Source organism: Falco punctatus (assembly GCF_963210335.1).
Source record: "Falco punctatus genome assembly, chromosome: 6".
NCBI classification, from domain to species: Eukaryota; Metazoa; Chordata; class Aves; order Falconiformes; family Falconidae; genus Falco; species Falco punctatus.
In genome coordinates, this window is record NC_137585.1 from 24,726,234 (window position 1) to 24,743,299 (window position 17,066).

The window sequence follows — 17,066 nt, forward strand, 5'->3', positions numbered from 1 at the left end:
AAATTCCCATCTTCCATTTTTAAGGCTAAGATTTCTGTCACAGATTCATCAATTCAGAACCTCCACCCTGGAAGATTATTCACTCTTAAAGACATTCCAGCAAAATGCTTGCAACTGAGTTAACAGCTACAAGAGGCAAGTGGAAGAAGCTTAAGTATTCTTTAGTCCATTCAGCATGATGCAGAGGAACTGCATCTGAAGAGATTTTTTTTTTTTTTCATTTGATACTTAAGTACATGAAGTTTCTTCTTTCAATGAACACAAGAGTTTGCCGTGTTTTTCAATTAATCTGTTTCCTGTGCTTGGTTGAAGATTTGTGGTCTCAGTATCTGGTTTAACAAGACTGCTTGTTCTGTTTGAGGGTTACCTCCCCCCCTCCCCCCCTACTTTTCCATTGACTTTCTTCTGCAATGCTTTTTCCACTTGAAAGCTTGATAGGAAGGGTGTCTCTGTATCTATCTGAACCAGGCCAAGAAATCAAGTTATTCAAGGTAAAGAAACAGAGTTTTACATATGCCCAGAAGAAGTCACATACTGTCTTCAGAAAGCAAAAGAGGATGTTCATCAATGTGCATTATGCAATTCCGTTAAAATGAATCATAACTCTAAAGGTTAAGCATTTATATTTGCTCCCTAGGACCCCTCAGGAATAAGGAAAAAAGAGCTGGGATATTTTGCCCATTGCATCTCTACTGAAAGTGAGGTAGTTGACAAGTCTAGACAATTATGATGTCTAACTTTTAAGACACTATAAAAAAGAGATTAATTTCATCTCAATTGACCAAACTACAGCATTTTGTAACTGCCTGGTTGCTAGCCAAAAGCATGACCTTCACACTAACCAGTGAGCTTCAGTTCCCACCAGTTAGGGAAATTAAGGATTTTTAAACCAGTTAGACACTGCCTAGTCAGGTTACTCATTATGTACCTTGTTCCCTTGGGCCTCTTTTTAAGCTCTGTAGATCAGAGAACAAAAATGTTGTGCCCACTCTGTAGAACATTTCAGTACAATTTTTTTTTTTTTTTAAGTCAAAATGCAAAGTGGTTTTTTTTCCTCTTCTCATCATAAGGCCAGCTCACAAGGCAGACATTTGTTTGCAGAGAAGAGACTGAACTTTTGGTGAAAGCAAGGACAAGTGCAAAACTTAACTTTGTCAAAGTAAACGTGGAGAAAATTAAGTATAGAGCACAAGTTCATCAGGAGAACTTAGAAGGTAAGTTACATAATGGGAGGGGGTGAAAGAAAAGAAAGTTACTGCTTATAGTCAGCTGATTACCTTTTAAGCTAAGGATGGTCTTACTGCTTTTGCAATGAACATGTTTGGATTTTCATGTTAGTAGTAGATATGCAAGAATGAGACAAAACTGCCTAATAAACCCATAAACTGTCTTTTTTACTAGTCCCTGAACGAGTCAATCACCTAGAAAATTTAAGACTTGGGACATCCAAGTATTAGAGGTTGAATGATCAGTCTCTCTACACAGCTATAAAAATAATCTGTGCTTTAAAAAGAAAGCCTGAAGGAAATATAGTGTAAAAGTAATCAATGTCTATACTACATCTGCGAGTGGTAACTGTAACATGAGCAAACAAAAAAAACCAAGCCAGCCTTCGAGGCAACTGCATGGGTTACACTGGTCTCACCAGAGGCTGAGATAAAGCAGCTGAAGATACTGCAGTTAGTTATGCCTTCACTGCATTGCTTCCCAAACAAACTAGATTATAGAACAGACATCTTAAATATGATTTCTTAAATATCTCTGTTTTCATTTCAATGCACATGTAAACCCATTTCAAATATTTCCTGTGACAAATTGTTTAATTTAAATATGCATGGAACAGGCCAAGGAAATACCAGTCTCCAGAGAGGAATGAAATCAGACGGGGAAATCTTCCACAATTTTATCAAGATCCTACACTCTTTTTTTGTGTGTGTGTGACTGAGTATGTAACAGAATTAAGTATCTTGATTATGTTTTGTATTGGAACTGTCTGTATTGCTCTGATATGGTGCAGAATTTGGGGAAAATTTGGGGGGGTGGGGAGATTCCCTAATCTAGTAGCATATCACACAGACAGTTGTGTCTGCACAAGGGGGCAGAGGAGGAAAAAACAAAAAAACAATAGGAACAGGCAAGACTACCTTAATAGTGCAGCTTATTTTCAATTATTTGCAGGCTTAGATGTTTTTCCCCAAGATCAAGTCGGCAGCAATAAGTACCCACTGGAAGAGGTATTGTTGCCCCTAAATAAGGTAAAAATCCCAGGAACTGCAATTTCTTTAAGTACTAAGCACTAATTTATTTGAAGCATTTCCAAAGAACAACAGAGGATAGCTTCAAATGAAGTAAACTGGTTTGAGACAAAATTGCAACGTTACGATTTAATGAAAACAAAGAGGAAAGCTAGGCTCCTTTATGCAGTGACAAGACATGCAGATCTCATTTTCCTTTCTCAAGAAACTGCTGGTGAAAGGGTCTGGACCAAGCATGCCGGGGGATGCAAGTACAAACAAAGGTCAATACTCTTATGTCAAACTCCTGCCAGCTTCTTAGTTTTATAGTTCTGGTAAGTTCTGCATAACACCTTGAGCCCTACAAATTGTAGGCAGTTGGCTTTATAAACCAGGCATTTACTCAGATTCTTCTATTGAAAGAATTATTCTAGTTCAAGTGAGCCAGAAAGACAATTTAAATTACATTTCTGTTTCTTGGGCCAGGGAAAATTCAGGAACCCCAGCACTGCTTTAAGGAAAAACAAACTTCCTAGCAAGACAATGTAGATAATATAGACAAGCATCTTGCTAACAGCAGACTCATGCAGCAGTGCCATTATCCAAGATGTGAAGGAACAGTAACTGCCTGGGCCAAAAAGTCTAACCCTGTAAGAGGAACTTTAGCCTTTAGATCTGGTATCTAGATCTTTGCTCACTTAACTGTATTATTTAATTAGAAAACTGCTTCCAGTCATGAGGGAAGACCCTGAACAGTAAAAGTAGAACACGTAACAGAGCACTCCGAGCAATCCTGGCAAAACACCCAACACAATGCTGCTGTATCTGGGCATCAGCTAGAGCAATTCTCATCACAAGAGGTCTAAGTCAAAAGACAATGCAGCTGAAGGCCAGCCTAACAACAAAAAACCCCACAAGAAACCACCAATGCATAGCCAAAATTGGAGAAAAGAATGTAAGCTAGTAGTACCAAGTCCAGACCTGAGAGGACACCCTGGGCATTAAGACACCTTTTACAGAGACTTTTATCCCAAGCAATATCAAGGCTTTAAGCCAATGGAGCAACTCTACTTTCTAAACAGTTACTGCAGAGGGGGTGCAGGTAATTACTTGAATTTAGATACATACCACCTGCACTGAGCGGCTGCACACTTTAATCTTACTGCCTTTGGGGTTTCAGTGGTTTTTAAGCTCCTACATAGCATGATCTTCCAGGACTGTCAATAGCAGACCATTATTATTATTGTCTTTCCCTCCGGTCTCTGTGTAGGTATTCATCTAGGAAAAATAATCCTTTCATTTAAGGCACAGCAGGACTACAGCTGCAGCCTCAAAATATTCCTAAACATGCCTAGGAAAGCAGCGAACTAAGGGGTTGAAATTGAAATATTAAACATCTTCCACAAACCACATTTACCTTCCAACGTGCATTAGAAGGAAAGGCACTGGTAAGTACTGTTGGAGTCACTTAAACAGGAAGTTTTCTGACTCCACTGTTATTGATGTTTCACACACTGTCCTTTTAAGTACTGAATTTCTCAACTGGTTCAACCCTCACCCATAACTGCAGACATTATCTAAAGTCTCCTTTGAAATGAAAGAAAAATCTTACTTCAACAGGGACAAGGGCAGAAAGTTGTATGTCTCCTTCACATTGGCTCACAGAGCTTTCACAGAATGCAAAGAGTATTTTATTTCACTTTCATAACATGGTTCTGCTTTCCTCATTATAGAGGAAACACTGAATTCCACATTATCAGTGAAGATAGGTTTGTGTTTTATTTTCAGATAACCTTGTCTTTCTTTACTGAAAGCCTTCCTTGAAAGTTATTCAAGTTTAGTTTGTGGTTGGTTGTGGGTTGTTTTGTTTTACACAAACTGCTTTGCAACTATAATGAAACACACACACACAATTATACCAAAGCACGTAGCCTTTCATTCTCTGCCTAGAAGCAGATAAATATACATGTCATTTTATTCCTGTCCTTTGCTTCTTCTGAAAGAAAACAAGATTTCCTTGATTTCATATTAAGGTACATTTTAGAGCTCTCGAGCAATACATGAAACAGCGGGGGGGGGGGGGGCGGGGAATCAACCTTTAAATTCAATCTATGAACCACCAGCAGCAGGGTAGAGTAGAAGGTGGTGTTGGACAAACCAAAAAATTACCAATGTTTCTGATCCGCTTAGAATTTCAACACTGAACCAAAAATAGTGGGGGAAAAAAGCTTCAGGCATAATAAACAAGTGCTAAGTTGAACCCTAGCAAGTCTCCAGATAAGTTTGTCCCCCACAAGCCCCTACAAGGCTTTCCAATTAAGTACTTCACAGACCATGGAAAAGACAGCTTTTTAAGACCTGGGGATTTCCAAGCCTGAGCTTGTCTCAAAAGCTGATTCTCACCACAGTCCAGTTCCTAGTACTTTTTAAGGAATGAGCAGGGCAGTTAGATCTGGTATCTGTTCTGAGAAAAAGTGCCCATCCAAATTATGCTTCTCTAGCTCTGGCCAAGACACATACATAAGCACAGCAAAAGTTACCAAAACAGTTTTAGTGGTACAATACTTTAGTTTTCTTTCACCGATCCAAATAGCTTGCAGAACAGAATATGCTGTAAGCAAAGGCTAGACTTCACACTTGTTTTTCCTCTCCATTTAGGAAATTACAGATAAGCCCACCAGCATGCAAAAAAAAGACACTGTGTATACCTGTATATACGGATAAAAACTTAGCCTAACATCTGTTCAAAAAAACCAAACAGCCATTTTATCCCTTCTTTCTTCCTCCTTCTGTGCCTCTCAAATATTCCACTTCAAACAACAGATAGTTTCATTTCACCAAGCCTTCCTTCAGAATTCTTTGCTTTGACATGAAGACCCTTCCACATCTGTTACATCAGTAATTATATCTGCTTTTTATAGTGAGAGCCATCAGGAATGCGAGAAATTTATTTTTCCAAAGCAAAGCAAGTTGTTTAGTAAATCCTCAACTTCAAGATATATACACAACAAGATGAACAGGAATTTATTCATCCATGGATCAAATAAAGAGGTAAGTTTTTTTCTCTCCCTTTGCACATCCACATAGGTATTCTGAAAATAGCAAGTTTTCTACTTCCCCAAGTAGCCACCTCACTATTCGTTCTGAATATTTAGATCAGAATGTTGTACATGTGCAGTGTTTTACTGCACTGGTGTATGGTCTTCACAACATTGTTTTAGCGATCATGAAGTACATTTAGCCACGACCATTCTGAGCATTCCCAGTACTACAGTTCTACAGTTTCCACTTAGTCTAGTCAGATGGGCAAACTGAAATCTCTCTCTTGCCTTCTCAGCCTTATTTGGTTTCACTTCCAATGCCTCCACCACCACACTTACCACCACTTTTCAGAGTGGAATACCTTCCTGCTATTGATCAAGTATTTCCACTGCATAATTTTAAGTGCACCCAACACAGCAGCCCAGGGCCATCTGGAATTCAGTAAACTGTTACCTTAAAATTGCTCTAGGTAACAATTTATTATTTGCCTTGGCAGGCAGCTAAGCCAAAGCGCTCTGAATTTGTGATCCAGCTTTATTTCAGAGAACAAAGCTACCAACTAATCTTCAAGATTAATACTTCCACCATCCCCCCAGTGGCTTAGAAAACAATCTGTTACCATTCTAATGTGTTGTTTTGTTTGTTTTTTTGGTTGTTTTGGGTTTTTTTAAACCCTATGCAATACCTTCTTAGATACTGAAAGAAGAGTATGAACACATGCAAAATGTTATTTACATTCACATATTTTACAGGCTACTCACTGCTTAGTAAGTTGAACCATCCTATAACTTTACACCCCTCCTCCAAAATCCTCTAATCAGTTTCTCTTCCCCCCACCACCCACACAATACCATGCTACCCAGCTGTACTCTTTTGCTGCTAATACTAGTAGCTTCAGAATCAGTAGTGGGGAGGAACTCACACTGGTCACTCGACGGTAGATCTGCGCAGCATTTTGGCACTCAGAATAAGGATACTCAGACGTGGCCATCTCTAGCATACACATCCCAAAAGCATATACATCAACGGATTCATCATATTTCTCCTCATACATCTCGGGGGCCATGAACTCTGGGGTACCTTAAATTAAAAGAACGATTCAGACTCTAAATGTCTCAAAGCGAGCAGAGGCTGCTGGCGTTACTCACCGCAGGGGGAAGCGGATGGGCAGACCTGTGAGACAAGAGAAAGTGGGAGGCAAAAAGAAGAGGGAGGAAACCCTTAGTCACTCTGTTGCATCAACATACTTTGTGAGTCTCCCATTGCAAGGCCTTTATGGAATAAGAACAGCATGAAACAACTGATGCAATTCCTCCTTTATGCCTGTTAGTTAACTGAAATATCAGAACAGACTGGATCAGGCTGCAGTCAAATGGAGGGGAGGGGATAAGAAGAAGAAAACCGTAGACTAGCCATAGGCTGCAAACCAAATACTAAGGAGAGTTAAGTCACTTACCTCTTCTCCCTGTAAGGAAGGAGGCACGTTAAACCTTGTTTCAAAAATTACCTGACTGCCCTCTGCTGCAAAAGAAGTAGTATTGGTAAGAGCCCACAGCTAGTCTCTGACCTGGTGCTCTCCATCTACTTTTTTAAGTAGAAAGGTTCAGGAAAGGCCTTGCAATGAAAAACTCTATTGCAAATAAAAATCTTCATAAAAAAAGGATAAAAAGTAATTTTCTGCAAAGGCCACTCACCACAGCCCTTTTTCTTCATATACTTACCTTCCCACCTGCAGTATATTTATAGGCCTACTGCAGATACAGGCATTAGTGAGGGACATCCTACAGTCAAAAATACTCAGAAATACAGAGAGATTGAGTTACAGGCATAGAGCGTGAGATTCAACAAGTCCCATTTAAATAGTGCGCAGAAAGTTATTGCCCAGAGAAGCATCACAGCGTCCCCCCTGTAACCAAAGGGACTTCACTGTATGAGATTTACTTTAAGCCAGAGGTGCAAGTTTGCTTTTTGTAAATTTAAGCACAAAATTACTTCCTGCAGACACCAGATTCAAGTTTACAGACCATTCTATAGCCACATTGTTTGTTTTCACCACACTAAATCAAAAAAAGATAATGTAATTGCAGTCTTTTATCCAAAGGCTAACCATTAACAGATAGCTAGATATGAAGTGATAATTTTCCGATGGAGAAGACTAGTATGCTTAAGAAAAATGTTTGGTGGTTTTGTTTGTGGTGGTTTGGTTTTGGTTTTTTTTGGTTTTGGGGTTGTTTTTTTTGTTGTTTGGTTTTTTTTGTTTACACTGTAAACTTTTCTTTCCTATTAATACTCTGGTTAAGCAGGAAATATTTCATCAACAGCTTGCAAGACAATTTACAGGTATACACCATTGATCTCATCCAGGAATCTAACACAGGACTGTTGAGTAATACTGCCTTTTAGCAAACTCTAAAGACCAAGAATGAGAGCAACTTCATTCCCTGCAGTCTATTCACCCAACTATAAAAACAAAGCTGATAAAACCAACTCTTTCAAGAATTCACAATAAAGACTATACTAGTTCCATTAAGACAATTTCTGGAAAAGGTTTTTAGTGGATACACAAGAACAGAGTCAGTGTAAGGCAATACTTCCTCAACACATCCTCCCAACTTGCAGAAATCCACATTCTATAGACTCCCCAAGTAAGGCATTATACCACAGTCTGACTGCAATATAATATATCTCTCTATATTGACTTTTTAATGTACCTTAGTTTCTGATTGCTCACAAAGTCTAAGAGATTTAATATTTACCACTGGTGACAACAACAAAGGTGGCTGTATAATTAATGCTACACTAAATATCAAAATTTTGTTTGGTCACCAAAATACGTTTGTACATTACTGAAGTAGTATCATAATAAAGCTTGAGATTTTATGTAGTCAAGAGTGGTTTTATCAGCAATGTTGCACTAAACTGTCAGGCAGGGCAATGAACCTCTATTCCAAAGTACTTAACATTAATATACAAATACCAAAAACACAACCAAAATTTCAACATGTAATCTTATCAAGGATGACAGAATAACCTCAACAGTCAAGAAAAAAAGCCTACATATTTTCAGGCTTTGACCATGCACCTTTGAAACTGTATTTTCAAGAATAGCTCTTAGAAGACTCAAGTTCCCAAACAGATAGGCTGGCTCACCAGCCTCCAAAACAGGAGAGGCTCACCTATCACACTCTTGGCAAAAGAAGCTCGTTTCAGGGTTGCCAGACCAAGGTCTCCAATCTTGACTGATCCAGTGGGGCCAGTAATGAAGATGTTGTCACATTTTAAGTCTCTATGAATAATGGGAGGAGTACGTGTGTGTAGAAATTGTAAGCCTTTCAGTATCTGACGACACCAACTTCGTAGTACTTTAATTTTCATCACTTTGAACCTTTTCAAATACCTAATGAAAAAAGTAACAGTAGGTTAAACAGGTCTGCTAACAAGTAGTAGATTATGCTGTATCATTTGCTGTTCTCAAGTAAAAAAGCAGTAATTAAAGAGATGCACAAATTTCAACTTCACCTTCTATTTTAAAATCTACCTGTCATTTTAAGACTTCAGAGGAGCTACAGATGATTCTCCCTCCTAAAACCTACCCCCTTTTTTCTAGCCAGGGGACTATAATGCTGAAAGATAATTATGAAATGCTTTATCTATAGCTAACAATTTATCTGCATACAAAATAATCCTATGGTAATTAGGCAGTTGGCTTGCTTAGTTTCAAGGCACTGCTTCCCTGACAAAGAGTTAGAGGCTTATGTATTACAATTCTTTTATCTATTCATTTATGATGTTTTCTTCTCTTTTATCCTGAACCTGCTTAAATAGTTAGCACCTTTTCCTTGATTAAATATAACTAGGTAGGAAGGTAGGGCACCAGAGCCAAAACATCGATAACAACCAACTAAATACAGAGTTCTGCAAACTGTGTGAGAGCTCTGAATTCATTATACCTTAGTTATCAGTATTAGTCAAAGCACTCTGATCAAGTTTTCCAGGTTACACTTTAAATCTGCTTCAAGTTTACTTGTTGAGTTGTCAAGCAAATTAGAAATTCTCAAGAGATCACTTCCCTGGTGCAGGCAGGACAAGGTTTGATAACCTGAATCTGGCTGGTACTACTCACTACTTCAAAACTATGGACAAATAATTGATAATAAGTCAGTATCCTTTTGCAGGCAGAATGTGACCCAATCTTAATAGTTCTAACATTACTGCTTTTTAAAATCCCATGCCAGAAGAATCAAATTTCATACCAAAAGTATTTTCCAGTGCTTGTGACCTAAGATTATGATCTTACTCTACTCCATAACTTCAACAGATTAAAGATACCACAAGATGAATAACCTATGACAGTATTCAAGTGCTTTCCAGCAGTGTATTCTGACAACCTCTCTTTGGGTAAAAGAATTTGAGGTGAAGAGTTGTTGTTTCCTTCCCTTTGAAAAAGAATGGGCTAAAATACATTTGGAGAAAGGAACTAGCACGCTGTGTAGAACAAAAACTTTATTCTTACTCACTCTGTTGCCAGAGTCTCATAGAAGTAGTGTGAAACTGGTCCTTAAAGACTGGTAGTAAATTCTGTGACCAGTATGGAGTCTAGCAACTACAATCTTAAAACAAAACCAAGTCATGTTCAATTATTCCATGGTAGTGTTCAGTCTCTTCTCATATCCACTTAGGAGAAAAAGTCTTGATGAAATCACTTGAATCAACACCAACATAAAAAATGCAGTATATTAATCCCTTTTGCTTTAATTTCTCCAGTTCAAAAGAAGATCTGGAAAAATCAAGTTGCTAGCAATAATCCTACTGGTGAAAACATCTGTAAAAGCAATCGGGACCCAGCTCCAGAGGAAAATTAAGTCTCAAAACAGAATGTAAAGACAGGCAGGGAAAAAGCCAAGCCAATGAAGGAGACTAACTGAAGGAAGTTCTGAATCACATCAGCTACCACTTGAATTCTCGCTATTGACACAACCCTCATTCATGTCTCTTGAGCCTGTTCCAAAGATCACATGGCAGGGGCACTTCAGTTCAGCATTTGGAATCCCTAATTACATTCTTGGTTTCAAATATGCTAGTCTACTGCCAGCTTCTCACTGTTCAAGGATCTGGGTCCAACCATCACCCAGCATCCTGCAGTGTTGCTGTCATTTTTCCATAACACTTATGAACAAAGTCACATGTCACTTAAGGCAGAAACCATTTTAAAATGGAATTGTATATAAATACAAAAAAATACACAAACCACCCTATTAGCCAGTATGTTTTCAGCTTTCCTAGTATCATAGGATAATTCAAGCTTTAAGAGACCTCAGGAGGTTTCTAATCTAAGTTTCTGGCCAAGGTAGGGTCAGCCATGAACTGAGTTACAGTTCCTCTGGGCTGTATCCAGCTAGGTTTCTACTATCTCCAAGGATGAAGCCTGCATAACATCTCTGAGCAACCTGTTCCACTGCCTATCACCACTGAAACAGCTTCTCCTTCCATCATTCTTAACCTTTTGTTTCAATTTATGCCTGTTGCCTCTAATCCTCTCACCATGAACCACTGCGAAGAGCCTGACTCCCTCATATGCCCTGGAAGGCTGCTGTTAGGTCCCCCCAAAGTGAGACATCTTCTTCAGGATGACCAAGTCCAGTTGCCTCAGCTCCTTCTCACAGAGCAGGTACTCCAGCACCTGACCATCTTTGTGACCCTCCACTGAAACTGCTCCTGCTTAATCAGCATCACTCTTGTCTATTTTACAGGGTAGTAGTGAATTTAAAAAAAGGTATTTGATCCTTCTACAGAATACAAGCAAAGATGGGAACACAACAATCTCCTAATATTTAGCTTCAATGAAGAGAGAGAAACAGGAACTAGAGTTTGGCTTTCTGTTTCAAGGTTGTTGTTTGGTTTTTTTTGTTTTGTTTGGGTATTATTTTTTTCAAGCAGGAAGGCTGCTGACCTATAGCATCTCAGCTTGAGGAACTACAGGAAACCCAACTAAGCTAGTGGAGATAGTTAAACAGGTATGTGTCCTACCAGATAGCTAACATATTCATTTAAAGTGTATTTGGAACACACAAGACAACAGCCTTAGGCAAAAACTAATGGCTGAGACCTAGGTCAGAGTAAATTGCTGTCTTTATTAATCATATAATTAAGACTTAAAATAGACAAGTCCATCCCCCCCCCAATATTTTAATTCCATGATAGTATACGATATCAGAAAGTAGTTTATTTCTTTACAACAATGAAGTTGTAAAACTTCTCCAGTGGTATGCAGAAGTTCAGGGACTTTTCTTCATGCAAAATTAAGAGATTTGCCCAGACAGCATTTGAAACAAACGAGTCTGCAACATTTTAACATTGTGCATATATAAACTAAATGTAAACAAATATGAAAAAACATGAAAAAAATTTACTTTAAGATATCACCACTTCCCTTTAACTTTTTTTTTACATCAAGTGACAACAATGTCTATGTCCCAAGTCTCCAAGAAAGGAATGCATCACCTGTATTAAATGCAGGTAACGTAAACATACTGAAAACACATATGGAAGTAATACTCAGTCAGCCAAATATCATAAATCAAACAGTGTGCAGCATAGATCTAGGAATACAACACAGGTACATGAAATAATGACATAAAATTTTGCACAACGGAAATTTCCCACATAGTTTACCTGTCCAGTCTCAAGTGAAGTGGAGAAGAATAACCTAAATCATAACACAAATAATACAATAGTGGGGGGAAAAAAAATCCACTCAGAAGCCTACAGTTTAAAAGATCTTCAATTAAGCTGCCTATTAGTTCTTTAAGGATAAAATAAAAAACCTTCATACTTCAGAGTACAAGTTAATCCTACAGCCAGCAAATCTGGGTTATTTCTTTCTACCAACACTATTTTATAACTGTCTATTATTACTTTATCATCTTGCTTATTCCACCACACAAACTCAAAAACTAGAATTTGTGAGAGGGAGGAAAAGAATAAGAAAGGAAGAAAACAGTAAAATCTAACACTACATATTCTAGCATAAAATTAGGGAAACTTAAAGGCATCCGTACAAAGCTGTAACGCCTTTATTACTGCTTTGAAAACAGCACATGAAGCAACAGGTGTATTATTTTGTCTGAAATACCTTAACCTCAGAAAAAGTCTTCCCTGAACATATAGCTTAAAAAAAAAAAAGTGGCCGTATCTTTAGCCCTGCAGTTCAAGAGACAAACACTTCGCTGTAATTGCAGCCCAGACTCCCCAAGAGCCATTTTTACCTTCTTTAAGTATGCCCATTTGTGGCTATTAATAATCATCATTCACAGGCTACTTTAACTAAATAGACTACAAATTCTTTCCAGCTCCTACAGCCTGTTTACACATTTAGGGTTTGAATGCCTCTCCAAAACTTAAATGGGCACCGCATTAAGACAAGGACCCACAATCCCTGAATTTCAAATGCTGGCGGTTTTATTTCCAGTAGATTAACGATGACTGGGTGCTTGCAACAGGTTTCTGCAGTGCAAGGCAAAGGCGGGATTTCAATGTAACTCCCCCCAGGCTCCACACACCACCAGAGGGACCTCGCAGCAGTTTCATGTGCTGGTGTCTACTGTTAAGCCTGGCTTAAAAATAGACCTAGTTTCACTTAACTACTTCACAGGTTGAAACTGCTCCCACCTGCATACTTTCAGATTTTTGCTAGGTACTACTTCATGAAGTTTCATTTGTACTGTAGTAACACCCAAAACCTCCCGAAAGAAGTGAATTAATTCATGCTTTGAACTTTACAAACCAGCTCCTGCTAAATGGAAAGCAGCTGGAGAGGAAAATGAAAAATTCCGAGAAGCGAAAATAGAGTATTGTCTTTCTGAGCTCTCAAAATCTGCAACTTTTCTGTATGTGCTTACTAGGACATCACAAGGAAGAATCTGACAAGCTTGCTAACTTAAAGGATGTTTTACCATACCCTGCAGTGCTAGTAAGGCTCTCTTTAAAGAGAGATTTCCCTTCAGAAGTCTAGCCCTCAGCAAAAAGGCTCTGTTCTTATCTATTCTGAAATAAGATCTATTTCTAGTGCACTGATTTTGTGCTGATTTTTATATGCTTTGACATGCCTCAATTTACTTACGTTTTCAGTGTTCCTGATGTCATGAGTTCTGTCACAAGAACAATACATTTTTTTCCTTTGACTGTAGACTCCCAGGAATCGTAGAACCTGACAATATTGGGATGCTGAAGCCCTTTCAGCATCCCAGCTTCCTCTTTAAATCTTTGTCGCTCTGACTTGGACAGCTTCCGATCCTAATGAAAAAGAAAAGGTACATAAGAAAGCTTTGCTTTATTTCTTATTCGGAGGAGCAGCAACTTGAAAAACAGCTGGGTACAGTCAGCAAACAAGTAAGAATGAGCCGTCTTAAACGTCATTCTGGTTTGCAATTACCCTTAAATACTCTATTTAAAAGACACTCTATTACAGTCTTTTTTATCATATATTTTTCCTTCCAATCCGATTGCTCTCAGAAGTAAGAATTGCAAGACTTACCTTCCTGTTCCCTCCCCCCCCTACTCTAACACATTTGGTCATTGCCTGACTTGAGGTGGAAGGAGAACATGATGTCCTCAAATATTCAAGTGTCCAAGAGCAAACAAAATTGGATCATTGATTATGTTGTACATAATAATCTTTATTCCTATGTGTATAAAATCCTGACCACTGGTAACAGATAAGATTAACCCTCAGAGCATAAAACCTCTCTAACATATAGTATGAACTTATTGCTGTAGAACAGTAATTGAATTAATTGAGTTTTCTTTGATTAAAGGCATAACCTCTGACTGCGCAAGTTTCCTGTAATCTCGCATCAAGGAAAACAAAAACGTAACTCACACTAGACAGAAAGCAATCCTTAGGCCAGCCACAGATCACAAAAAGAGATTCCTAGACAATACCTTGGTATTATCTACCAACAACCAGCTATCAGATATCACCACTACTCTGAGTGGCTATTACCGGAATAAGCTGCACATGTCCAGAGAAAACTGTCTCCTTGTGGCATTCACTGTTCTCAGCTCACCAGTGCCTTACCAACACACCAGTCACACCAGTCAGATGGATCGACTGGCACAACTTGGATCCACAAGCAGTTTATATTAAAAAAACATTTCCGGATATACTTAAAGCCCAGAATTTTAGAATCATTGTTTCTAACAGTTATTTAGGAATAACCAGTAACCTTTGTCAAGCTTGAGCAAAAATTTTAAGTCACTTGATTTCATGCTTCTTTTTCAATTAAAAAGGAGGCAGTAAAAACATGCAGGGTTTACTTAATACTGTTCATAACCTCCTATTGTCCTCCAGGCATTAATTCCTCTTTCTGTTTACAAGTAATGTTTTCTCAATATGATTCAGCCACGCTAGTATCTAAGCCATCTGACAGTCACTTAAATCATTGACTTAAGAGGGTCACAGTATCTTCAAGCATGGAAAAAAATTAATTTCCAGATGAAGCTCCAATTTTCAGAAGTGTAAGAGTCTTCCAGGTGAAAGTTTGAAAACAGGTTTGAAATTACCTCAGGGATCAGTACCTTACCAGTGCCTATGAATATCAAACATACATACTTTCACAGTTCTTAGGAAGATGCCAAATTCTTAAGCCTCACAAGTTTATAGAGCTCAAAAGCATTCAATTCCGCAACTATTTCACTCTGCAGGAATTAGCACTACCAACTCTTCTCACTCCTTTATAGGCATGCTTGCAGAAACAGAATTTCAATGTAACATTTTCATAAATCCACAAACATTTAAGTATTCACATCCGCTTAGGTGCTGGGGTTTTCTTAATATGGAAGTAGTACTTCCATTTGAGCTATCTTACCCATCCAACAGCTTTCCTCTCATTGCAATTAACAGGGCAGCCAAAGTTCTGTTCCAAACCAGTTAATACTGTTACCAACAGCTGTGATACAGAAAAGCAGTGAGCTGCAATAGGTACATCAGTCAACAGACCATACACACGTGCTTCTAAAACACTGAATGCTTCACGCAAAACAAAATCACAACAATCATTCTTACAGCAAAATAAATCATTCTTCTCAGCCTCTGCTGAGATTCTTGTTCCACAGTATCCACATTTCAAAACTGGTAGATGCAATTATTATATATAGTAATTATAGAAACAAGGCTGCAACAATTATTTTTAAATCACATTTAAATTTAGCTATGTAATATGAACGCCTGCATTCATTTTTGTCCGAAATACCTAATTTTATATATACGTTTGGATTAAATTTCCTTTATTTTGTGCAGTCTAACAAGTTACCTACCACAAACAGTACTAACCAGTTTTAGACTGCACTTGACATTAAATTCTCATCTTAATCTATGGAAATCTCATCTCCCTTAATGGCCTTATTCAGTTTTCCCCACCACCATACCACCAGCCCCAAACAGAAACTAACCGGTGCTAATCACTTCTATCAATGAACAGACTCTTAATGGGCATGCATATGCATATTTTGACTCATTCCTCTTCCTGGTCACATCAATGGTAGAATTGAGTTCCTGCATAATATATCTGTGATGTTTAAAAGGGACACTCAACACTTCAGTGCTGATATTAAAAAAAAGAAAAAAAAACCACACAAGACAGGGACAACATACTAATAATTCAACACTTCTTTTAAAGTCACAGTGCCCTAATGATCTGGGACAAGTCTGGACACAAACACAGGCCAACAAATTTCACCCAGGGCAGACAGCTGTGTTTTTGCGACCAAGGAAATATCACACCCTTTGGTAGCGTACTGCAGCAGCAAAAGTGAACGTTAAACAGAGCTGTAGGAAAGAGAGGCCACTTGTTTTGTAATAGTAGAGATTCATACTACCTTTAACTACCCTCATTTCCTTGCATACACAACTCATACACTCATCCATAACAGGTTTTTTATATTCTTTCCTGAAAGGAAAACTAACACTAGGTAACAGGAAAGGGTAAATACACTTTTAAGAAAAACCACAACCCTAGCATTCAGAGAAAAAATTACATCTCATGTACAATTATACCAACAAAATGAAACTGCATACACAATAGGTGGTTACACTTTTACAAACTATATTCTAACACAACCTGCAAACAGCCTACAAACCAAAAGAGATTTAAAAATGACAATACACTTTCAAAATTTGAGTATTACATATACCAGAGCCTTAAAGCATATTAGACAGCAAGATCTTCCAGACTGCACCTAGATTGACTAGAACAAAGCCCATCCCAAATACTACATTTTGGCTTCCTTTGAGCTGTTAGTATGGGCAAATGTGACCATCTTTCTTGTAAAAAAAAAAAAAAAAAGGCAATTTAAGCAGCTGCAACTACTAAACTACTGTGATAAGCAAAAAAAATAAATAATAGAGTACCATATGTAATTTGGGAGAATGAGAAATGGTGTTACCAGCCACGGAGGTATGAATACTCGGGGAAAGGCAGGCGAATGAGAACACCTTGGTATCCCATGAAATACACACACACAGTTGCTGTACAGCAGAGCTGTAGCAGAGAGAAAGAAGCCATCATCGCATTAATGAGAATTTAAAAGAGCATTGCTGAAGAATTTGGGAGGGGGGTAGCTTTCACAGTTCTCTGTTATAAGTGTATACTCCAAGAGACTCAAGAGCCCAGGTGTATCTTTCTAATGAGACAGCTACCTTGGGGCAATACTCAGATTCCACTGTGGCCTTTGAGCAGGAATCTGCAGGAAATGCAAAACCCTCAGCATTCCCTCTACCTCTAAAGAGGTAGC

The 17,066-nt window shown here is 38.3% G+C and overlaps 1 protein-coding gene across 12 annotated transcripts in view; it reads right to left on the reverse strand.

Annotated features, from left to right (window-relative positions):
* WNK1 (WNK lysine deficient protein kinase 1) overlaps positions 1-17,066 on the reverse strand; it is a 104,757-nt gene that overhangs the window by 56,461 nt on the left and 31,230 nt on the right. For all 12 annotated transcript variants that reach the window (XM_080393485.1, XM_080393484.1, XM_080393482.1 and 9 more), the window contains exons 2-4: positions 13,396-13,568; positions 8,453-8,673; positions 6,199-6,356 (exon numbers count right to left, since the gene is read on the reverse strand). In XM_080393485.1, coding sequence (XP_080249611.1) covers positions 6,199-6,356; positions 8,453-8,673; positions 13,396-13,568 — 552 coding nt within the window. The remainder of the gene's footprint in view (positions 1-6,198; positions 6,357-8,452; positions 8,674-13,395; positions 13,569-17,066) is intronic.